Source organism: Cetorhinus maximus, chromosome 1 (genome assembly GCF_964194155.1).
Source record: "Cetorhinus maximus chromosome 1, sCetMax3.hap1.1, whole genome shotgun sequence".
Taxonomy (NCBI): Eukaryota; Metazoa; Chordata; class Chondrichthyes; order Lamniformes; family Cetorhinidae; genus Cetorhinus; species Cetorhinus maximus.
This window is the reverse complement of record NC_135879.1, coordinates 180,278,074-180,301,716: the sequence shown is the minus strand read 5'-3', so window position 1 is coordinate 180,301,716 and position 23,643 is coordinate 180,278,074. Positions and strand designations below refer to the sequence as shown.

General features: G+C 45.6%; 1 protein-coding gene across 5 annotated transcripts in view; it reads left to right on the top strand.

The window, feature by feature from the left end:
* The window catches only part of LOC144685714 (urea transporter 2-like), a 124,707-nt gene that overhangs the window by 17,963 nt on the left and 83,101 nt on the right, over positions 1 to 23,643 (top strand). For all 5 annotated transcript variants that reach the window (XM_078550544.1, XM_078550535.1, XM_078550526.1 and 2 more), the window contains one exon: positions 20,629 to 20,818. In XM_078550544.1, the coding sequence (XP_078406670.1) occupies positions 20,629 to 20,818 (190 nt within the window). The remainder of the gene's footprint in view (positions 1 to 20,628; positions 20,819 to 23,643) is intronic.

Below are 23,643 nucleotides of genomic sequence, written 5' to 3'. Positions count from 1 at the left end.
TCCCCAGGATGCATCTGGCTCGAGAACCATTTTTCTATGTTGGAAAACGGTGAGGGTGATGGTTCCTCTGGGGAGTGCAGCCACGCTCATGGCACTGTGAGTGGCTCAGCTGCACAGGGCGGAGGAAAAAGAGGGGAAGAGCAATAGTGGTAGGAGCCTGGATAGTAAGGGGAACAGGCAGGCGTTTCTACGGCCGCAGACGTGACTCCAGGATGGTATGTTGCCTCCTTCGTCCCAGGGTCAAGGATGTTACTGAACGGCTGCAGGGCATTCTAAAGGAGGAGGGCAAACAGACAGAGATCGTGGTACATATTGGTACCAACGACATAGGTAGAAAGAGGGATGAGGTCCTGCAAGCAGAATTTTGGGAGCTAGGAAACAGATTAAAAAACAAGACCTCAAAGGTAGTAATCTCTGGATTACTTCCAGTGCCACGCGCTAGTGAGTATAGAAATAGGAGGTTAGTCCAAATGAATGCATGGCAGGAGAGATGGTGCAGGAGGGAGGGCTTTAGATTTCTGGGACATTGGGACCATTTCTGCGGGCAGTGGGACCTGTACAAGGCGAACGGGTTGCACCTGAACTGGAATGGGACCAACATCCTTGCGGGGAGGCTTCCTAGTGCTGTTGGGAAGGGTTTAAACTAACTTGGCAGGGGGATGGGATCCTGAAAGGAGGTTGAGCAGGGGGAGATGGACAGCCAAAATTAGAAGAGAGAGCAGGTGAGTCTGGAAGGCATATAAATTATAGGCCAGTTAAGGCACAAGGGAGTTTGGCAAGGTTGGATGGTATTTATTTTAATGCAAGGAGTCTGACGAATATGGCAGATGAGTTGAGGGCACAAATTAACACATGGAAGTATGATGTTATTGCTGTCTCAGAGACATGGTTGAGAGAGGGGCAAGATTGGCAGCTCAATATTCCAGGATATAGGGTCTTCAGGCGAGACAGGGAAGGAGGTAAAAGAGGAGGGGGTATTGCAATATTGATCAAGGAATCAATTACAGCAGTAAGGAGGGATGAAATTTTAGAAGGCTCCTCAAATGAAGCTATGTGGGTAGAACTGAAAGACAAAAAAGGAGCAATGACATTGCTGGGAGTGTACTATAGGCCCCCAAACAGTTAGAGAGAAATAGAAGAGCAGATATGTAGGCAAATTTCAGAGAAGTGTAAAAATAATAGGGTAGTAATAGTGAGGGATTTCAACTTCTCCAACATTAACTGGGTTAGTCATAGCATGATAGGTTTAGAGGGAGCGGAATTCTTAAAATGCATCCAGGAGAGCTTTTTAAGCCAGTACGTAGAAGGCTGTACAAGTCCTGGACTTAATTTTAGCGAATGAAGCCGGGCAAGTGGTAGAGATATCAGTGGGGGAGCATTTTACAGATAGTGATCATAACTCCGTTAGATTCAAGGTTGTCATGGAAAAGGACAAGGAGGGGCCAGAAATCAGAGTTCTAAATTGGGGTAAGGCTGATTTTAATAAGATCAGATATGATTTGGCCAAAGCGGACTGGGAGCAGCTACTTTTAAGTAAATCCGCATCAGAGCAGTGGGACTCATTCAAGAAGGAAATAGGGAGAGTACAGGGCCAACATATTCCAGTAAAGACAAAGAGTGACAAACCCAGGGAACCCTGGATGTCGAGGGATATACAGCATTGGAGAAAGAGAAAAAGAGAGGGTTATGGCAGATACCGAGGGCACAAAATAGCGGAAGCCCTAGAGGAGTATAGAATGTGTAGGGGGGATCTTAAAAAGGAAATTAGGAGAGCTAAAAGGGGGCATGAAAAAGCATTGGCAGGTAAAATAAAGGAAAATCCAAAGTTATTTTACAAGTACATTAAGAGTAAGAGGATAATTAGAGAACGAATGGAGCCCATTAAGGACATAGTTGTAATTTGTGTGTGGAGTCGGAAGACATAGGTAGGGTTCTAAATGAATACTTTGCGTCAGTGTTCACAAGTGAGAGGGACAACATGGGTATGGAAATCAGGCAGAAGGACCGTGATATAATTAAAGAAATTAGCATAGAAAGGGAGGAGGTTCTAAGTGGTCTGGCAGCCTTAAAAGTAGATAAACCTCCAGGCCCGGATGAAATGTATCCCAGGCTGTTGAGTGAGGCAAGGGAGGAGATAGCAGGAGTGCTGGCAATAATTTTCAATACCTCTATGGCCACAGGAGAGATGCCAGAGGATAGCCAATGTGGCATCGTTATTGAAGTAGGGAGGAAGGGATAAACTAGGGAACTACAGGCCAGTCAGCCTAACTTCAGTGGTGGGGAAACTGTTGCAAGCACTTGGAGAGGCCGGGATTAATCAAGGTCAGTCAGCATGGTTTTGTTAAGGGGCGGTCATGTCTGACCAGTTTGATTGAATTTTCCGAAGAGGCGACCAGGTGTGTAGATGAGGGCAATGCATTTGACGTAGTCTACTTGGACTTCAGCAAGACTTTTGATAAGGTCCTGCATGGGAGACTGATAACGAAGGTAAGAGCCCATGGGATCCAAGGCAATTTGGCAAATTGGATCCAGAATTGGCTGAGTGGCAGGAAGGAGCGGGTGATGGTCGAGGGGTGTTTTTGTGACTTGAAGCCTGTGTCCAGTGGGATTCCACAGGGATCGGTGTTGGGTCCCTTGCTGTTTGTGGTATATATGAATGATTTAGATTTGAATATAGGAGGGTTGATCAGTTTAGGTTTGCGAATAACACGAAAATTGGTGGGGTGGTAAATAGTGAGAGGATAGCCTTAGACTACAGGAGGATATAGACGGGCTGGTCAGATGGGCTGATCAGTGGCAAATGGAATTTAATCCAGATAAGTGTGAGGTGATGCACTTGGGCAGGACAAACAAGGCACGGGAATACACGATGAATGGTAGGACCCTGGGAAGTACCAAGGATCAGAGGGACCTTGGTGTGCATGTCCACCGGTCCCTTAAGGTAGCGGGACTGGTAGATAAGGTGGTTAAGAAGGCATATGGTATATGTGCCTTTATTAACCGAGGCATAGAATATAAGAGCAGGGAGGTTATGCTGGAACTGTATAAAACGCTGGTTAGGCCACAGCTAGAGTATTGCGTGCAGTTCTGGAATCCGCATTATAGGAAGGATGTGATTGCACTAGAGAGAGTGCAGACGAGATTTACCAGGATGTTGCCTGGGCTGGAGAGTTTTAGTTATGAGGAGAATTGGATAGACTGGGGTTGTTTTCCCTGGAGCAGAGGAGATTGAGGGGGGACAGAATTGAGATGTATAAAATTATGAGGGGCATGGATAGGGTAGACAGGAAGGAACTTTTCCCCTTAGTGAAGGGATCAATAACCTGGGGGCATAGATTTAAAGTAAGGGGCAGGAGATTTAGAGGGGATGTGAGGAAGTATTTTTTCACCCAGACGGTGGTGGGAATCTGGAACTCACTGCCTGAAAGGGTGGTAGAGGCAGAAACCCTCATAACATTTAAGAAGTATTTGGATGTGCATTTGTGATGCCATGACATACAAAGCTATGGGCCTAGTGCTGGAAAATGGGATTAGAATAGTTAGGTACTTGTTTGACCGGCACAGACTCGATGGGCCAAAGGGCCTTTTTCTGTGCTGTACACCTCTATGACTCTATGGTTAGCAGCCATATCTTCCTCCTTTAGAAAGAATGATTAGATTTCAGTTGTTCCTGTTCCTGTTGCCTATGGTCTCTTCTGTGCCACCTGTATTTGATATTTACTCCTAATACACGGACCAACATGTGCCCATTTTCTTTTTCACACTCACATTCACAAATTGTAACAACTGTGGGATTTGTGCTTGACATTCTGTCTGTTTCAAACCACCAATCATTCCCATGAGCTAAAGTCCCCTACAATCCAGAATGCATCTTATTGCAAGTAACATTAACATAGTAAATGTAGAAAATAATTCTGGGGATCAAAGGAAATTGTCATTTTTTTATTCGTTCATGGGATGTGGGCATCGCTGGCCAACATTTATTATCCTTGTTCAGAGGGCATTTAAGAGTCAACCACATTGTTGTGCTTCTGGAGTCACTTGTAGGCCAGACCAGGTAAAGGCAGCAGATTCCCTTCCCTAAAGGACATTAGTGAACCAGATGGGTTTTTATGACAATCGACAATGCTTACATGGTCACCATTGGACTTTTAATTCCAGATTTTTATTGAATTCAAATTAGACCTTCTACCATGGTGGGATTCAAACCCGGTCCCCAGCGCATTACCCTGGTCTCTGGGTTACCAATCCAGTGACAATACCACTATGCCACCACCTTATCAAGGATAAAAAAGTGGCAGATGGAATTTGATATTAATCAATGTGAGGTGCTACACTTTGATTTAAAAGAAACTAATTGTGTTGTAATTAGGTAGAAACTGAGGCCAGAATTATCCACTGGCGTGCGGGTGCGGACCCCGCACGCCCACCATAAAATTATGCGTGGTGATGTCGGGCGAGCGTCCTGATGTCACTGCGTGCCATCACGATATTTGAGATGGCAGGCGCTATAAGTTCGGATGCACGGCCGCTGTCAATTAACGGGCCAGTTAAGGCCCTTGAGGTAGCAATTGATTTCGATTTTTCACAGTCCGTGCGATCTTCAGGACATCGCACAGGCGCAACGGGCAGGCGGGTAGGAGACATTTGTATAAACCTCATCCAGGGGCAGGATAAGAGGGGTGAGTAGGTTCGCGAATGTGATGTTTGAGGTATTTAAGTGTGAAAGTTACTTGTCTTCCTGCTCACTCAGGCAAGTATTCAAAACTCATACCAGCTGCTTGGACAGGAGTTAAAGCCTTGGTCAGGACTTTACAGTAGAAATAATTTCTGGGGCCTGCAGCTTTCAAGAAACCTTCCCTTAGCCGGGGAATTAGAGTTCTGCTCTCCACTGGAGGCACCTCCTCTGAGGAGGAAGGGAGGGCCAGAAGAGGGAGGAGGCCAGCAGTCCACATTCAGCCTCCAGGGGAGCCACCTTTGAGAGGAGAGGCACAAGCACAAGGGGTGCAGGGCCAACAGGAAGTCCAAGGCGGAAGAGGCCGCAGAAGGCACCAATATCCTGCTGTCAGGGTTTACAGGCGACAAAGCAGCTACCTCAATATGTCTGAGGTGCAGTGCTGAAGGAGGCTCCGTCTCTCAAGGGAAACAGTCACATCAATTTGTCAGCTAATAGGCCCTGAGATCTCCGCAAACTGTGTGGGTGGGCACCCCATGCCAGTGGCTCTAAAGGCCACAGCTGCCCTCAACTTCTTTGCCTCCGGCTCTTTCCAGGGGTTGGTGAGTGATCTCTGCGGAGTCTCCCAATCAACTGTCCACACTTGTGTCAAGCAGGTGACAGACGCTCGATTCAGGCGTGCATTGGCATCGTCCCAGCGGTAGTAGATAAATGTCAGTCAGAGACAGTGAGCCAGAGGCTTCGCGGTGATTGCTGGCTTCCCCCACATCCAGGGTGCAATAGACTGCACACATGTGGCCATCAAGGCACCAGCAGGTGAGCCCGGTGCCTTCGTCAACAGGAAGGGCTTCCACTCCATGAACGTGCAGATAGTGTGTGACCACAAGCTGCAGATTCTGCAAGTCTGTGCAAGGTACCCAGACAGCTTCCACGGCGCCTACATCCTCAGATACTCCCAGATGCCGGGGCTCTTCAGTGCTCCAACCCGGCTGGATGGATGGCTGCTGGGTGACAAGGGCTATCCCCTCAGAAGGTGGCTCATGACGCCTCTCCGCCATCCAAGAACAGAAGCTGAGCAGCGGTACAAGAGGAGCTACGCCTCCACAAGGGTTGTGGTGGAGAGAACCATCAGTCTTCTCAAGATGCGCTTCCGATGCCTGGACCACTAAGGGGGCGCACTCCAATACCCCACTAATTGTGTGTCACTGATAGTGGTTGCATGCTGCGCTCTCCACAATCTGGCGCTGGAAAGGAGTGATGCACTGAACGAGGAATACATGGACGCAGCTGCTCCGGATGCACACGATGATTCCAGCAGTGAGTCCGAGGATGAGCATGCACAGGAGAATGCTGAGAGGGTAGACGCTGACCTGGGCATACTTCAGGGAGGCAGGGACACCCAGGAGGCTTTAATCCAAAGAACCTTCAGCTAGCCCACCACAGAAGGACCATCAACGCCAGGGCTGCAGGCTTGACACTCGATTCCTGAGTGCTAAATCAGCCTGAATAATATCGTTAATTAAAGACCTTGTCAATAAAGCTCAATGTCAAATAACTCACTCATAACATCATGGCTTCCTGTACAAATGCAGAAGTAATAATCACCCTGAGGCATGGCAAAGTGTCAAAATTTATTGAGTAAACAAAAGTAAATTCATAAAGCAAAACAAAAACAGTGTTAGACATCACACCAAGTCTTCAATAAACTACTATGGGCCAGCATAAAAGCATTAGTGAGAAGCCCTGAGGTGCCTTAAATTACACTTATGGGTGCTACGTCAAGGTGCTGTCCCCTCACTGGCACTGGAATCTGAGACAGCCTGCTCACTGTGCTGTCCTGTTAGCCTCGATGACCTTGTCCTCTGGCCCACGGAGCATTTGATGGCCCCGCCTGGGAGAGAGCGGCCAGTTCCACAGCTGGCTTCTCCCCAGCCGCCACAGACACATCGGATGCCACGGTCACTGGCAGAGGGGTGGAGGAGCTGCTGCCCTCATCCGGAGTGCCCTGAAAGGAGCCCGCAGAGACGACAGGCAGCTGCTGTGCTGACGTGAGGTTGCTTCGGACCTCCATGGTCACCACAGATGGATGGGCACCGAACTGGGATACTTGGTGCCCAAACCATCTCCCACACTGGCACTGACCAGCTGTGGCCAATGCCGCTGTGAGGGCTTGCAAGTCCGAGCGCAACCCCAGCAGGACCTGATTGTTCTCCTGGAGGAGCCTCTCCATGAGAGTCACCTCTGTCTCCATAGAGGGAGCATGGCGCTCGGCCATGAGGCTCATTGCATCGAGGATGCTCCGCGTGGACTCCTCCAGCACGGGCACCATGCCACGCATAGCCTCATGTATCTCCGCCAGATCATCCCGCATACCCTGCTGCACCTGCAGCATTTGCTGCCTCACGGACAACTCCAGAGGCTCGTCATCAGCCACCAACCGAGCAAGTACCTGGTCCCCAGCAGTCCTCTGACTGACTGCCTGTGCCCTGGGCACTCTCTGTCTCTGCCCGTACCTCAAGCAAGTGTGAAGTGCCCTCACCACCGTGCCCCAGGACACTAGCCGAAGATCTAATTTCCACTGAGATGCTAGTATCTGCGCTGGTGCCTGCCTGGCTGAGATGGTGTGACGCTGGTGAGTGGATTTGCTGTGGTGCTTCAGGGGTGAGAGGAGGGCCGTCTGTCTCCTCCTCCTGGCCCTGCTCCGGTGATGCTGAAAGGAAGAAAAAGGACATTTGATCAGTTACAGTGCAGACAATGTCACCTTGCATGCGGCTCCCCCAGGTCATTATGCGCTCATCCTTCCATAATCAAGAGTAAACCACATGTTGCCAAATTCAATCACGGAGCATTCAGCAGTGCCATGACTTCTGTGACACACATGGTGACCTGAGTGCTCGCCAAACATATCTCCCTGTGGCACCCCAGCCTCACCGCCACCAGTGGACTAGGGGGTATGGCGCCTCTCAAAATCCTTGGCCTGCTGCTCGAAAGCTGTTAGGATGGCCAACTGGGCCTGCCCTCCGCCAGTCTGCATTTGTTTTGACGCATTGTGCGCAGTCTTTTCCTGAAAAGGGGAGAGGAGCATTAATTAGTCCAGCCTGCACTTGAATTCCTATCACATCCCTGCCAACCCAGCCGGAGTGGGACATTGCAGGACTCCAGTTCTTCGTTACCCTGCAGATGCCGCACACTCATCCAAACAAGCCAGGGCTGACACCCCACTCCCGCATTGGCCAAATGCTGCCCCCTTCACATGTGGCACAACAAGTTGTCACTTTGCTAAGTAAGGAGGCACAAACACGTGGAGCACAAACACCACAAGATAGAATGGTGCCCTGCCAACTGGAAGCTCCCCTCCCAGCATTTTAGCACCCAGACTTCGACATGCTTCGCAGTTCCAGCACTCTGCCTAGGTGCAGACCCTTGATTTTCAACCCCATTCTATACTCTGGGCGTCAGTGTCACACATGCTGCGGATGCAGAACACATCCTAGCTCAACCCTCTCAGGGTGAACTGGGCACGGGCAATATCTGCTGGCACACCCAGCGAGGGATACAATGACGTTACTGTACTCAGAGTTGGCGGGGGTGTGGGGGTGGTGGTGGGGTTTGGGGGAAAGGGTGACGGTTGCATTAAGTGACTTGAGGCAACATGGTACTCACCCTTCCCAAGCGCAGGAGATCATTGAACCTTTAGCAGCACTGGACCCATGTGCGCCGCATCACATCATGGGAGTTAACACTCTCGGCCACCTCCTCCCATGCATGTTTGATCAGGTGGGGGAGCCTCCGCCTCCCGTCCCTCAGGAGAAGGACCTCCCACTGTGCTGCCACCTCCTCCAGGAGGGTAGCTAGGCACTCGTCTGAAAAACGAGGGGCACACTGCCCCGCTAGCCTACCCTCCAGCCTGGCCTGCCCCGATGGCCTACCCTCCGGCCTGGCCTGCCCCGATAGCCTACCCTCTGGGCTTACATCACCAACATTGCCGCTCTGCAGAGCCCTTCTCCCAGCCATTGTGAGCAGTCTTTCCAAGGCTGCCAGGCCTTCATTTATACAGGCCACCGGGTCGCCATTGGACCCGGCGGTCTGAGCGCGCCCGCCCACTCCCGCTATGCACAGGAGTCGTGAACTACATTAGGTGGGCCTTAATTGGCCCGCCCGCGTAAAATGGCGGCGCGGACCCGATTGCATGGGGGGATCGGGCACTTGCCTGCTCCCGACCAGCCCTCCCAACGTGAGGAAAGTTCTCCGCTGGGTGATGTGGAAGTATATCAGGGGTGGGTTCAAAAGACCTTAAAGCAGCACCTGAAGTGGATAAGTCTATAATAAAAACTAATGAAATACTGGCAAGAAGTATAAAATAAACAAGTTAAAACCTAGTTGTGAATCTATATAATGTCCAGTATAGGAACAATTTTGAGGTAAAATTTCTGTGGACGGGTACAGCACAGTGATCTGGACAGAGTAGAATAGGAGAAACCGTTCCTGTTGCCAGAAGGATCGAAAACCAAAGGACACCAATTTATGTGATTGTTGTCAAAAAAAGCAACTGCAACATGAGGAAAAACAGTTTTACACAGCAAGTGGTTGGGATCTGTAATGCACTATGTGAGACTATAGAGGAGGCAGTTACTGCTGCCCACAGACGTTTCCAAGCTTTTGAGTGGCAAGTTATGGTTTCTCGTGGTCGTTTCCAGCATGGATCCCTCTGCAGGCAACCTGTGACGTGAACAGGGCCAGCTTCAGTGTGACCTTTCAAATAGATTGAAGAATTCTGCTGAAACACAATCTACATAAAGTGTAAGACCATAAGATGTAGGAGCAGAAGTGAGCCATTCAACCCATCGAGTTTGCTCGGCCCTTCAATGAGATCATGGTTGATCTAATAATCCTCAACTCCACTTTCCTGACTTTTCCCCATGCCCCTTGATTCTCCAATTGATTAAAAATCTGTCTATCTCAGCCTTGAATACACTTAACAACCCATCCTCTACAGCCCTCTACAGTAAACAGTTCCACAGATTCACTACTCTCAGAGAAGAAATTCCTCCTCATCTCTGTCTTAAATGAGCGACCCCTTACTCTGAGATTATGTCCTCTGGTCCTAGACTCTCCCATAAGGGGAAACAACCTCCCAGCATCTATCCTGTCAAGCCCCCCTAAGTATCTTATATGTTTCAATAAGGCCGTCTCTCATTCTGCTAATCTCCAATGAGTACAGGCCCAACTGATTCAACCTCTCCTCATAAGAAAATCCCTCAATACCCGGAATCAATCTAGTTAACCTTCTTTGGACTGCCTCCAATGCCAGTATATCTCTCCTTAGATAAGGGGACCAAAACTGTTCACAGTATTCTAGGTGTCATCTACCTAGTGCCTTGAATAGTTTTAGCAAGACTTCCCTAGTTTTATACTCTATTCCCTTTGAAATAAAGGCCAACATTCCATTTGTCTTCCCTATTACCTACTGAACTTGTTTGTTAGCTTTTTGTGATTCATGCACGGGGACTCTCAAATCCCTCTGTGCTGCAGTTTTCTGCAGTTTTTCTCCATTTAAATAATTTCAGCTCCTCTATTCTTCCTGCCAAAGTGCATAACTTCACAACAACAAAAATCCCTGGAAAAATTCAGCAGGTCTGACAGCATCTGCAGGGAGGAATACAGTTAACATTTTGAGTCCGAATGACTCTTCATCAGAACTAAGGAAAAATAGGAAAGAGGTGAAATATAAGCTGGTTTAAAGCGGGGGCGGGGGGGAGGGACATGTAGAGCTGGATAAAGGGCCAGTAATAGGTAGAGATAGCCAAAAGATGTCATAGACAAAAGGAGAAAGAGGTGTTGACGGCGGTGATATTAGCTGAGATAAGTGCTAATGGTGACATTAAGGGTAGAAAGTAGATCGAGCAAGGTACAGATAGCCCTAGTGAGGGTGGGGTGGGGGGAAGGGATCGAAATAGGCTAAAAGATAAAGATAAAACAATGGATGGAAATACATTTAAAAATAATGGAAATAGGTGGGAAAAGAAAAATATATATAAATTATTGGAAAAGGGGGGGATCGGAAAGGGGGTGGGGATGGAGGAAAGAGTTCATGATCTAAAGTTGTTGAACTCAATATTCAGTCCGGAAGGCTGTAAAGTGCCTAGTCGGAAGATGAGGTGCTGTTCCTCCAGTTTGTGTTGAGCTTCACTGGAACATTGCAGCAGGCCAAGGACGGACATGTGGGCATGAGAGCAGGGTGGTGTGTTGAAATGGCAAGCGGCTGGGAGGTCTGGGTCATGCTTGTGGACAGCATAACCTCACATTTTCCCACATTATGTGCTATCTGCCAAATTTTTGCCCACTCACTTAACTTGTCATTATCCCTCTGTTGACTCTTTGTGTCATCCACACCACTTGCCTTCCCACCTATTTTTGTGCTATGCACAAACTTGGCGATAGTACACTCGATTCCCTCATCTAAGTTATTGATATATATTGTAAATAATTGTGGCCTAGCAATGATCTCTGTGGCACTCCACTAGTTACAGGTTGCCATCCTGAAAATGCCCCCCTTTTCCCAACTCTCTGTCTTCTATTAGTTAGCCAATCCTCTATCCATGCTAATATACTACCCCCAACACCATGGTCTCTTATCTTATTAAGTAGCCTTATGTGCGATACCTTCTCAAAAGCCTTTTGGAAATCCAAGGCCAGAATTTTTCCCTCGTTGGGCAGGCTCGGCGGGAGCAGGCCAATTAAGGCCCGCCCTGCGTGGATCATGAGCGGCAGCGCACGTGCGCGAAAGAGTGCTTCAGTATCCCTGAGGCAGCTCTGTGCCTCGGGGAGATTAAAGCTCTTTTTAATAAAATTAATAAGGATAATAAAAATTTAATGTCACATGAGGTGGGACATGTTTTTAAATTCAAAATAAAGTTTTTATTTTTTAATTTAATTTGTATTAGCTTTAAGAAACCTCATCCCGCTCGTGGATGAGGTCTCCTAAAAAATGTAAAGGCCGCTTGGCCTTTTCGCCTGCCTGCCAACCGTTAGGTTTGTAGGCAGTGTAAGTTTCAACTTAATTAGCTCGTTAATGGCCTTAATAGGCCTTTCAATTATCGGCAGGACCACAGCTGACTTGGGCGTGCGCCCGCCAAACGAAATATCACGCAAGTGTGCAATGACGTCGGGACACACACCCGATGTCACCGAGCGTCTTATTACGCTCGTGCATGTCAGGCGCACGCCGAACGTATAATTCTGGCCCCAGTATATTACATCTACTGGTTCCCCTTTATTTATCCTGCTTGTTACCTCTTCAAAGAATTCTAATAAATTTGTCAGGCATGATTTCCCCTTCATGAAGCCATGCTGACTCTGCTTGTTGTATTATGCATTTCTAAATGCTCTGCTATTACATCCTTTATAATAGACTCTAACATTTTCCCAAGGACAGATGTTAAGCTAACTGGCATAATATTTAACTGGTATAATATTTAATTAATTGTAAATAAGGAAAACAAAGGGAAGGAAAGGAAGATAATATTAAAAGAGAGATTAGAGACAGAAAAAATGTAAAATAAAAGTTATTTTTAAAAAATCTTTAGCAATAGCTAAATTCTAGAAGAATGGGACACCAAACTTGTGAAAATAAAATTTCAGTGCCAGAGTGTAATGGCAGTAATTAAAACTTATCAAGCCATTAAAAATCTCACTTACACCTGAATGAACTGGCCCTAATTTTTCTCATATGTTTAGTGGGTAGTGCAGGAACATCATGTCCTTAAAATGGATTTTAATATTGAATATCGATGGGGTGCCAAAGTGCTGAAGTTTGAACAGGACCAATCAGATAGCATTTTCCAGATTTCCATGTCTAACTGTGCATCCCTGGACACTGGAAGTTGCTGTCCGATTTGCTCCATAATAATAATGAGTGCTGATAGCCTCATTGTTATTCTTTAATACAAAAGGCGGGCCCATATCAAATTTTAAGAATAGTTAGAAAAAGATGGAGTTATGGGAACCTGGCAGGCCCATAGGAGTAGCACTCATATTTGTGCAGAGAATAAAAATCGATAGCTGCTAGGACAAATGATCTGTGCATTTTTTCCTGCTCTTTCTATTTAAACAATAGTGTGACCCAGGAATATATACCATTTGTGTCCTCCTCGCTTCAGAAAAGACTGGTTAAAAAGGAATATAAAACTAATTTATTTTACATAAATTAAATGATAAACAGAATGACCAGCTTTTTGAACATAGATTCACTATCACTACATAGGCCTCACAGCTAGTTAATCTAGGCTTTGTGCAATAGTATAAAATAGGTATTAGTGAATCGGCAGCCTGTTTTGTATGGAAATAAAAATTCAGACAGATGCTAATGGACTGTCAACTTGTGATCATCATTATACTCTATAGCATAAAGTCAATATTTATTCCTGTCTCTCCTTGGAATGGTGGGCAAACAGTAAATAGCATACCTTGTTTAATTAACTCACAGTAGCTATTAACATTGAATGAAAATAATGTTTGTTGATGCCCCAGATTCTGATCAATGGCTATGACCATTTCAATTAATTGACCATGGGAGTTGGCTATTGTTCCAAAATCACTGAAACTTGCATATGTAAGCAGCATGGATGCTGACATGTCTTTAATGGACCAGCTACAACACCTCCAAATAACTGATTAACACTTTATATTACAATGGCAAAAAAAGCTTAGTTTCTGCCCCGATGGCTCATCATCGAGAAAAAATATTGAATTCAATATTGCGGAATTGTTATAAATTTACATAATACAGGCAAAAACCAAATTGCTGCAGAGCTGCTCTGACATTTCTGAACAGATCGTGAGACAATCTGAATGCACAGGCAATAATTTCTCTTAACAATTGAAAATCATGGGGCAGAATTTTACATTCGGCGTGCAGGCACAGGCCTGACACACCGGAATGTAAAATGACACGCGATGACGTCGGGCGCGTGTCCCGACGTCACCGTGCACTGTCGCGATATTTCGCTAGGTGGGCGTGCTATGAGGATGGAGGTGCCCCCGCCATTAATTAATGGGCCAGTTAAGGCCCCTGAGGCACCAATTGTCTTTGATTTTATGCAGTCCGTGAGATTTTCAGGGTGTCGCATGGGCACAACGGGCAGGCGAGTAGGCCACATTTTCAAAAACCTCATCGAAGGGCAGGATAAGAGTGAGCTCGCTAATACGAATTGTTAGCACTTTAGATTATAACTTACTGCTGCTTGTTTGTGTGAACACTGACCCATCCCTCTGAAGCACTTTGGCTCACCCCATTGCCCCCTCCCACCCTCTTCATGCCTTCCTCCCCCACCTTCCCCTTCATGCCTTCCTTGCTCCCTCACTCTATCCACACCCCTCCCCCTTCTTCTCCTCTGGACACTCCCCCACTTCGTGTCTTGCACCTACCATCCCCCGTTTGTCTTCTCTGGATGCCCCTGCGTCGTGTCTTCTGCATGCACCATATCTGCGGCCAGCTCCCAATGGTGCAGCCAGCTTCAGCTCCAGGTAAGTGCTTTAAAATTATTCCTCGCCAAGTGCACGCCACTACAACAGAATGGTGTAAATTCCCGCTGCCAGGGTGGAAGATATGATGTGTGCACACGATTTCGGTCTGTTGGGGTTTCACTGAGCGTGCATGAGATGCAAAATGGGTTCCCGCCAAGCTTCAGCAGGAGACCCGACACCCCATCAAACTGCCACGACCATCAGGAGGGGACGATTCCGGCCTGATTTCCTGACGTCGGGAAACCAATTTTTTGCTCACCACCATATCTTCCGCCCCCACCCGCCACAAATACCACTGATGGCAGGAGGGGACGATTCCGCCCATAGGCTGTCTTAGAAAAAAAGAGGAACAGCTGTAGTAATTGCTTGAAAGGGAACAGACCTTTTTAGAATGCTACACTTTTTTGAACTGAAGTAAGGACAGAATTTTTAAAAAACCCTTTGTGGGACCTGAGTGTCGCTGGCAAGGCCATATTTGTTGTTCATCCCTAATTGCCCCTAAAAAGGTGTTAGTGGGCTGCCTTCTTAAACCACTTACACCATGTGGTGTAAGTATCAGAAGTTTCCACGAGTGGTGTGACATATAGAATCATAGAATGCTTACAGCACAGAAAGAGGCCACTCAGACTGCCATGACTATGCCAGCTGTCTGCAAGAGCTACTCAGCTAATGCCACTCCCCTACCTTTTCCCTGTAGCCCTGCACATTTTTTACTTCAGATTCCCTTTTGAAAGCCATGAAGCCTCCACCACACTCTGACAGTGCATTCCAAAATTCTGCCCAAAGAGTTTTTTCTCGTTTTACCTCTAATTTTTTTTATTGGTGTCCTCTGGTTCTTGATCCTTCCCCCAGTGCAATGTTTTTCTATCTATGCTGTCCAGCTCCCTCAAATGACCGAGAACCAGTGTCGCTGAAGACTGCACATGTCCAGGGAACTGGTCAGTCATGTATGACATGCGCTGCAGGATTTGACGCCAGGTGGACTTGGAGAGTATCCGCTGCCAGTGGCCATGAAAGTGCAGTGCTCAATTTTTGTGCCAGTGGCTCCTTCCAGGGCTCCACATTTGACCTCTGTGGGATCTCGGAAGCCTCTGCACACTAGTGTATCCAGGAGGTCACAGACGCCATATTCATGAAGACACACAACTTTATGCATTTCACCCAGGATCAGGCAAGCCAAGAAGCAAGAGCGCTGGGATTTGTGCAGATCTCTGGTTTTCCACAGGTGCAGGGTGCCATTGACTACAGTCACATCTGCGCTTAGATCTCTGTGGCAGCAAGCAGTCAACTCTGTCAATCACTCGCTGAATGTTCAGCTGGTCTGCGACCACAACAAATGCATCCTGCAGGTCTGTGCATGATTCCCTGGGTGTGTCCATGACTCCTACATTCTCAGTAGGTCTCAGATCAACTTCCACAGAGGCTGCAGCGTTGGCTCCTCAGGGTCAATGGCTACCCACAGAGGACATTGCTGACAACGGTCATGCAGCGGCCTCAGAGAGAAGGTATACCGAGGCTCATACAGCATCTCGCACTTTGGTGGAGCAAACCATTGGGATATTGAAGATGAGGTTCTGGTGCCTGGACCTGTCTGGTGGAGCTTCACAATAAATTCCACAGGGATTGTCACGCAACGTCATTGCTTTCTTCACAAAAGGTGTTCTTCAAACCTGGCGCTGCAATGGGGGGAGGAGCTGCTTTAGGAGGAGATGGAAGAACTGCATGTTTCCTCCAATGAGGAGGGAGTCGATGGAGATGAGGGTGAAGAGGTCCTTGAAGGTGAGGATGACGGCGATGAGGCCAACGCGTTGTCCAGATGAGTCAGGCATGCTCAGGAGGCCCTCATAGCCACTAGATTCATGGAGGATGATTACAATATGCAGTGAGGACACTCCATGGATCCTCACATTGCATCTGAGAACACTTGACTCCTGCCTGGCTGATGGCAGCACACATGCCTTCTGACATTCAAGAAGAGTAGGAAGCTAGGTAAAGGTGGAGGGGTAGCACTGTTAATCAAAGAGGGCATTTGTTCAGGACCTTGGTTCAGGAGATCAGGATATAGAATTGGTTTGGATGGAGATAAGGAATAGGAGGGGGGGAAAAATCATTAGGAGGAGTGGTCTACAGGCCGCCTAACAGTAGCCACAGTGTAGGACAAAGTATTCAAGAGAAAATATTGTGTGCTTGTGATAAACAGATGGCAATTATCATGGGTGATTTTAATCTACACATAAACTGGAAAAATCAGATTGGGAGTAGTAGCCTGGATGAGGAGTTCTTAGAATGCTTTCAAGATAGTTTCTTAGAGCAGCATGTTCAGGAACCAACCAGAGAGCAGAGATTTGGTATTGTGTAATGTGACAGGATTAATTAATGGCCTCAGAGTAAAGGCACCCCTAGGTAGAAGTGACCACAATATGATTTAATTTTCCATCCAATTTGAAAGGGAGAAGAGTGGGTCTAAGACTAGTATCTTAAACTTAAATAAGAGCAACTATGTGGGGATGAAAGCTTACCTAGCTGAAGTGAACTGGGAAACTAGACTAGAGGATAGATCAATACAGAAGCAGTAGCAAACATTTAAGAGGCTATTTCAGAGTATTCAGAATAAGTACATTCCTACTATAAAGAAACATTCTAAGGGGAGGACCCACCATCCGTGGTTACCTAGAGATGTTAAGGGAAGCATCAAAGCTAAGGAAAAGCATACAACTCTGCAAAGATGAGTGGCAGAACAGATGATTACACAGAATATAAAGGAAGGCAAAGAATGACTAAAAGATTAACCAGGAGAAAGAAATTAGAGTATGAGAGGAAACTAGCTAGAAATGTAAAAACGGATAGCAAGGGTTTCTACAGGTACTTAAAAAGGAAAAAAGTAAGTAAAGTGAGTGTTGGTCCTCTAGAGAGTGACAGTGGTGAGTTAATAGTAGATAATAAGGAAATGGCAGAAGAAATGAACACATATTTTGCTTCTGTGTTCACTATAGAGGATACAAAAAAACATTCCAATAATAGCTGCAAATCAAAAGGTGAACGGGAGAAAGGAACTTGGTGGAACTGAAATCACTAGGGAAAGAGCAAATTGATGGAGCTGCAGGCTGGCAAGTCTCTGGGTCCCGATGGACTATATTCTAGGGTCTTAAAAGGGGTGGCTAATGGGGTAGTCATGTAGTTTAGTAGTAGTAATGATGCACTGGTGTTCATTTTCCAAAATTCATTAGATTCTGGAAAGGATCCATCAGATTGGAAAGTAACAACTATAACCCCTCTATTCAAGAAGGGAGGGAGGCAGAAAACCAATTGGCTGGCCAGTTAGCTTGACGTCTGTCGTGGGAAGTTATTAGAATCGATCATTAAGGAGGGTATAGCTGGGCACTTAGAAGAGCTCAAGGCAATTGGGAAGAGTCAGCATGGTTTTGTGGAAGGAAAATCATGTTTAATCTGTTTATTGGAGTTTTTGAAGGAGTAACATGCGCAGTGGGTAAAGGAGAGTACTGTACTTGAATTTCCAGAAGGCATTTAATAAGGTGCGACATCAAAGATTATTACAGAAAATAAAAGCGTATAGTGTAGTGGGTAACATATTAGCATGGATAGAAGATTGGCTGGCTGACGGAAAGCAGAGACTGTGCATAAATGGGTCTTTTTCTGATTGGCGGGATGTGACGAGTGGTGTTTCACAGGGGTCTGTACTGGGGCCTCAACTTTTTACGATTTACATCAATGGCTTAGATGGGGAGTGAAGACGTGGTAGCTAAATTTGCAGATGACACAAAGATAGGTAGGAAAGTATGTTGTGAAGAGGACATGAGGTTGCAGATGGATATAGATAGGTTGAGTGAGTGAGCAAAGATCTGGCAAATGGAGTTTAAAGTGGTAAAATGTGAAGTTGTTCACTTTGGCAGGAAGAACAAAAATGCAGAATATTACTTAAATGGAGAACAGCTGCATAATTCTGAAGTGCAGAGGGATCTAGGTGTTCTAGTAAATGAGTCACAAAAGTTGTGTGCAGGTACAGCAAGTAATTAAGAAGGCTAATGGAATGCTATCCTTTAACACGAGAGGCATTGAACATAATGCTCCAGTTATACAGGGCATTGGTGAGACCACACCTCGAATACTGTGTGCAGTTTTGGTCTCCTTATTTAAGGAAGAATGTAAATGCATTGGAGGTGGTTCAAAGGAGGCTTACTAGATTGATACCTGGAATGAACAGGTTGTCTTATGAGGAAAGGTTGGACAGACTGGGCTTATTTCCACTGGAGTTTAGAAGAGTGAGGGATGATTTGATTGAAGTATACAAGATCCTGAACGGCCTTGACAAGGTGGACATCAAAAGGATGTTTCTTCTTGTGGGTGAGTCCAGAATAAAGAGAGAGGGTGGATGGGGAGCAGTTCCCAGGTTCATCCCAAGTGGAAAGCACATTGTAAGCAGCAAGCTCCAGCAGTAAGAGCAAGTACTGGAAACTCTGAGTTTGTAAATGAAGAAGTAATAGGAATCTTCAGGGAGTATCTGTAAATGGGGGAGAAATGTTTATTAGTCAGGTGGTGTCTGTAAATGAAGAAGGGTTGCAGCTCGGGAGAGAGGGTGAGGAAAAGGCAGCAGAGAAAGCGAGGCAGCGGTCAAAGGACGGCTCTCCAAGCTGCAGGCAGGGTGAGTGATGATATCAGCACGCTGGTGGTGGGGGTGGGGAGTGGATGGTATGGGGTGCCAGTTTGGTGAGGGGGAGCTTGAATTGAAAGTCATTAAAAACCACTTACCTGTCATTGAGCTGAACACAAGACCATAAGACCATAAGACATAGGAGCAGAAATTAGGCTATTCGTCCTATCGAGTCTGCTCCGCCATTCAATCATGGCTGGTAAGTTTCTCAACCCCATTCTCCCGCCTTCTCCCCGTAACCTTTGATCCCCTTACCAATCAAGAACCTATCTGTCTCGGTCTTAAATACACTCAATGACCTGGCCTCCACAGCCTTCTGTGGCAATGAATTCCATAGATTCACCACTCTCTGGCTGAAGAAGTTTCTCCTCATCTTTGTTCTAAAAGGTCTTCCCTTTACTCTTGAGGCTGTGCCCTCGGGTCCTAGTCTCTCCTACTAATGGAAACATCTTCCCCACGTCCACTCTATCCAGGCCTTTCAGTATTCTGCAAGTTTCAATCAGATCCCTCCACATCCTTCTAAACTCCATCAAGTATAGACCCAGAGTCCTCAAACGTTCCTCATATGTTAAGCCTTTCATTCCTGGGATCATTCTCGTGAACCTCCTCTGGACCCTCTCCAGGGCCAGCACATCCTTCCTGAGATACGGGGCCCAAAATTGCTCACAATATTCTAAATGTGGTCTGACCAGAGCCTTATAAAGCCTCAGCAGCACATCCCTGCTTTTATATTCTAGTCCTCTCGAAATAAATGCCAACATTGCATTTGCCTTCCTAACTACCGGGTCAACCTGCAAGTTAACCGTAAGAGAATCCTGGACTAGGATTCCCAAGTCCCTTTGCACTCCAGATTTCTGAATTCTCTCCCCATTTAGAAAATAGTCTATGCCTCTATTCTTCCTACCAAAGTGCATAACCTCACACTTCCCCACGCTGTATTCCATCTGCCACTTCTTTGCCCATTCTCCTAACCTGTCTAAATCCTTCTACAGTCTCCCCGCCTCCTCAATACTACCTGTCCCTCCACCTATCTTTGTATCATCTGCAAACTTAGCCAGAATGCCCTCAGTTCCTTCATCTAGATCATTAATGTATAAAGTGAAAAATTGTGGTCCCAACACTGACCTTTGCGGAACTCCACTAGTCACCGGCCGCCATCCTGAGAAAGACCCCCTTATTCCCACTCTCTGCCTCCTGCCAGACAGCCAATCTTCTATCCATGCTAGTACCTTGCCTCTAACACCATGGGCTCTTATCTTACTGAGCAGCCTCCAGTGCGGCACCTTGTCGAAGGCCTTCTGGAAGTCCAAGTAGATAACACAAACCTCAATGGGCATGTCTTCAGCTCATGATATCAACAGGGGCGTGGCTTCACTGGCAATGGACCATGCCACTCAGCCTCTCCACTGACTTCGTCATTGAACCCACGCTGCAGCCAGGAGAATAGGTGTTCCTGCAGCCTATGGCCAAGGTAGGATCTCAGCCACTGGTGAATGCCTCCACTTCACCACTGACTGCAAGATCCGGGCCAATGTATTTAGTCTATGCGAAAAACCCACTAGTTTGGTTGTGTTTATTTCCAATTTGCCATGTTTTAGTTTCAAATAGCAGCAAACATGCCCATTTTTGATTGCAGTTTAATTTCAAGGTTAAAGTCTTGATATAAAGGATGCTTCTGTGCATCGTAAGTAAAAATGCCAGATGAATTAGAAACACACGTAATGGATGTTCTAATCATTTTTTTCTGAAAATGTTGCAGAGCAGAATGTTATCTTTCAACTTATTGACTGGAACTTACGTGGAATTGCTCAGGTGATGTTTATCAACAATCCGTTGAGTGGGATTATTATTTTGACTGGGCTGATTTTACAGAATCCATGGTGGGCACTGAACGGCTTCGTGGGAACAGTGTTCTCAAACCTGGCAGCACTTTTGCTCAGTCAGAACAGGTAATTTTGCAGTTGCAAAATAAATTCTTTACCTTTTTTTTAAAAAAAGGCATTGAAATGCTTTCAGTGTTTACTTTCATATATGGAACTACTGCTTATACTGTGAGGTTATGTTTAGCCTATTAACATGGCCACCAGCATCCATGGGAAAATCTAGCCCCTAATATTTCTCATTTTAAAACCATATTTTATAGTTTTGTTAATTGATAAATTTGGTAATTGAGAACAAGATCTAACCATTCTGGAAGATCGTTGAAATGTTCCCACCAATTAATGTATTTTACTTCCATGAGCTCTATTTAAAAAGTTCATGAACAACTTGTATGTATTATAGAGCCCTTATAGGTAAACATCCCAACGTGTTTCACAAAGGTTTATGGAGTAACCAACAGCAAGGTAAAGGAGAAATTAAAGAGCAACTAAAAATTGTGGTGGCCTTTAATCATAGAATAGTACATAAGACTATTTGGCCCAATCTACTGTTTCAAGGTGCAATCCACTTAGTTGCACTGCTCCACTTTCCCCATATCCCTGTGATTTTTTTAAACCTCAAGCACATATCCATTTCCCTTTTACAGGCTAGTATTGAATCTGTTTCCACCATCTTGCCGTACATCCAATTTCTAACCAATTAGGTTAGGTTTTTCCTGAGCCCTCTGCTTATCGAGTTTTCTGCTAATAGTGGTGAATATTATTGGAACCTCAAGATCTAGGCCACCTTCAGATGATGTCAGTGAGGGAATACATGCAGATGAGGAATTGGAAGGGACCAGAATAGATCTTAAACCAGTGCAGTTTTTATAATGATGGTGCTTCATAATGATTATTTTTACTAAACCACTTAAAAGGGTATTAAGAATCACACACAAGCCAGACGTGTTAGAAGTGAGTTTCTCTTCCCCGAAGGAATCCGTTTGTCTTTTTAACAAAAGGGCATTTTTCATGGTTCTGATGCTAGCTCTCAAATTACCAACATTATTGAATTCAGTTTCACAGCTTGCCATGGTAGGATTTAAACTAATAACATCAGGATTACCTAGTCCAGTGCGATAATACTACTGTACCTCTCTGCCAGCCGTAAAGCCTCATAACAACTTACCCCTTCAAACATAGTTTTGGCCATGACCTTATTACCTCCATCTTGCTGTATGGTATCTTACAATACCCTCTGGAAAAACATTCTTCTGACATTTCATTATATTAAAGGCATCATACAAATGCAAGTTGTTGAATAAATGGGTATTTGTGTGACCTATTTTGTGAAGTGAGGAAGTATAACTTCAATATTAACATATGAACATACGAATTCAGAGCAGGAGAAGGCCATTCAACCCCTCGGGCCTACTCCGCCATTCAATAAAATCATGACTGATCTGATTGTGGCCTCAACCCCACATTCTGCCTACCCCTGATAACCATTGACTTCCCTTTAAGTCAAGAATCTATCTACCTCTGCCTTAAAAATACTCATTGACCCTGCCTCCATTGTGCTCTAAGGAAGAGAGTTCCAAAGATTCAGGACCCTCTGAGAGAAAAACAAATTCTTCCCATCTCTGTCTTAAATGGGAAACCCCTTACTTTTAAACTGTATTCCACAGTTGTAGTCTTTCCCGCAAGGGGCACAACTTTTCAGCATCCACCCAGTCAAGTCCCCTCAGGGTCTTATATGTTTCAATAAGATCACTTTGCGATCTTCTAAACTCCAATGGGTATAGGCCCAGTCTGTGCAACTTTTCCTCTTAAGATAACCACGCCCCAAAGCCCCCTCCACACCCCCACCATCCCAGGTATCAGTCAAACAAACCTTCTCTGAACTGCTTCTAACACATTTATATCTATTCTTAAATAAGGAGACCAAAACTATACACTGTACTCTAGATGTAGTCTCATCAATGCTCTGCACAGCTGTAGCAAAACATCTCTGCTTTTACATTCTATTCCCCTTGCAATAAATGACATTCCACTTGCCTTCCTAATCACTTGCTGTACCTGCATACTAACTTTTCCTGATTCATGTATCAGGACACCCAGATCCCACTGTAGCTCAGAGTTCTGCAATCTCTCTCGATTTTAATGATATGCTGCTTTACTATTCTTCCTGCCAAAGTGGACAAGTTCACATTGTCCCACATTACACTTCACCTGTCAATTTTTTGACTACTCACTTAACCTGTCTATATCCCTTTGCAGACTCCTTATGTCCTCTTAACAATTTACCCTTCTACCTATCTTTGTGTCATCAGCAAACTTAGCTACCATAAATTCAGTCCTTTCATCCAAGTAATTGATATAATTGTAAATAGTTGAAGCACCAGCACTGATCCCTGAGGCACTCCACCCGTCACATCTTGCCAACCCGAAAAAGACCCATTTAACCCTACTGTTCAATAACCAATCCTCTATCCATGTTAATATGTTACCCCCTACATCATGAGCTCTTATTTTGCATAATAACCATTGATGGGGCACCTCGTCAAATGCCTTCTGGATACGTAAGTACAGCAAATCCACGGGCTCCCTTTTATCCACGTTGCTTGTTACTTCCTCAAAGAACTCCAATAAATTAGTCAAACATGATTTCCCTTTCACAAAAACCTGTTGGCTCTGCTTGATTGCATTGAGATTTTCTAATTGCCCCACTATAACCTCCTTATTAATTGATTCCAGCAATTTCCCTATGACAGATGTTAAGCCAACTGGCCTGTAGTTCCCTGCTTTCTGTTTCCTTCCTTTTTTCAATAGAGGAGTCACATTCACTATTTTCTAATCTGATGGGACCTTTCCTGAATCTAGGGAATTTTGGAAAATTTAAACCAATGCATCTA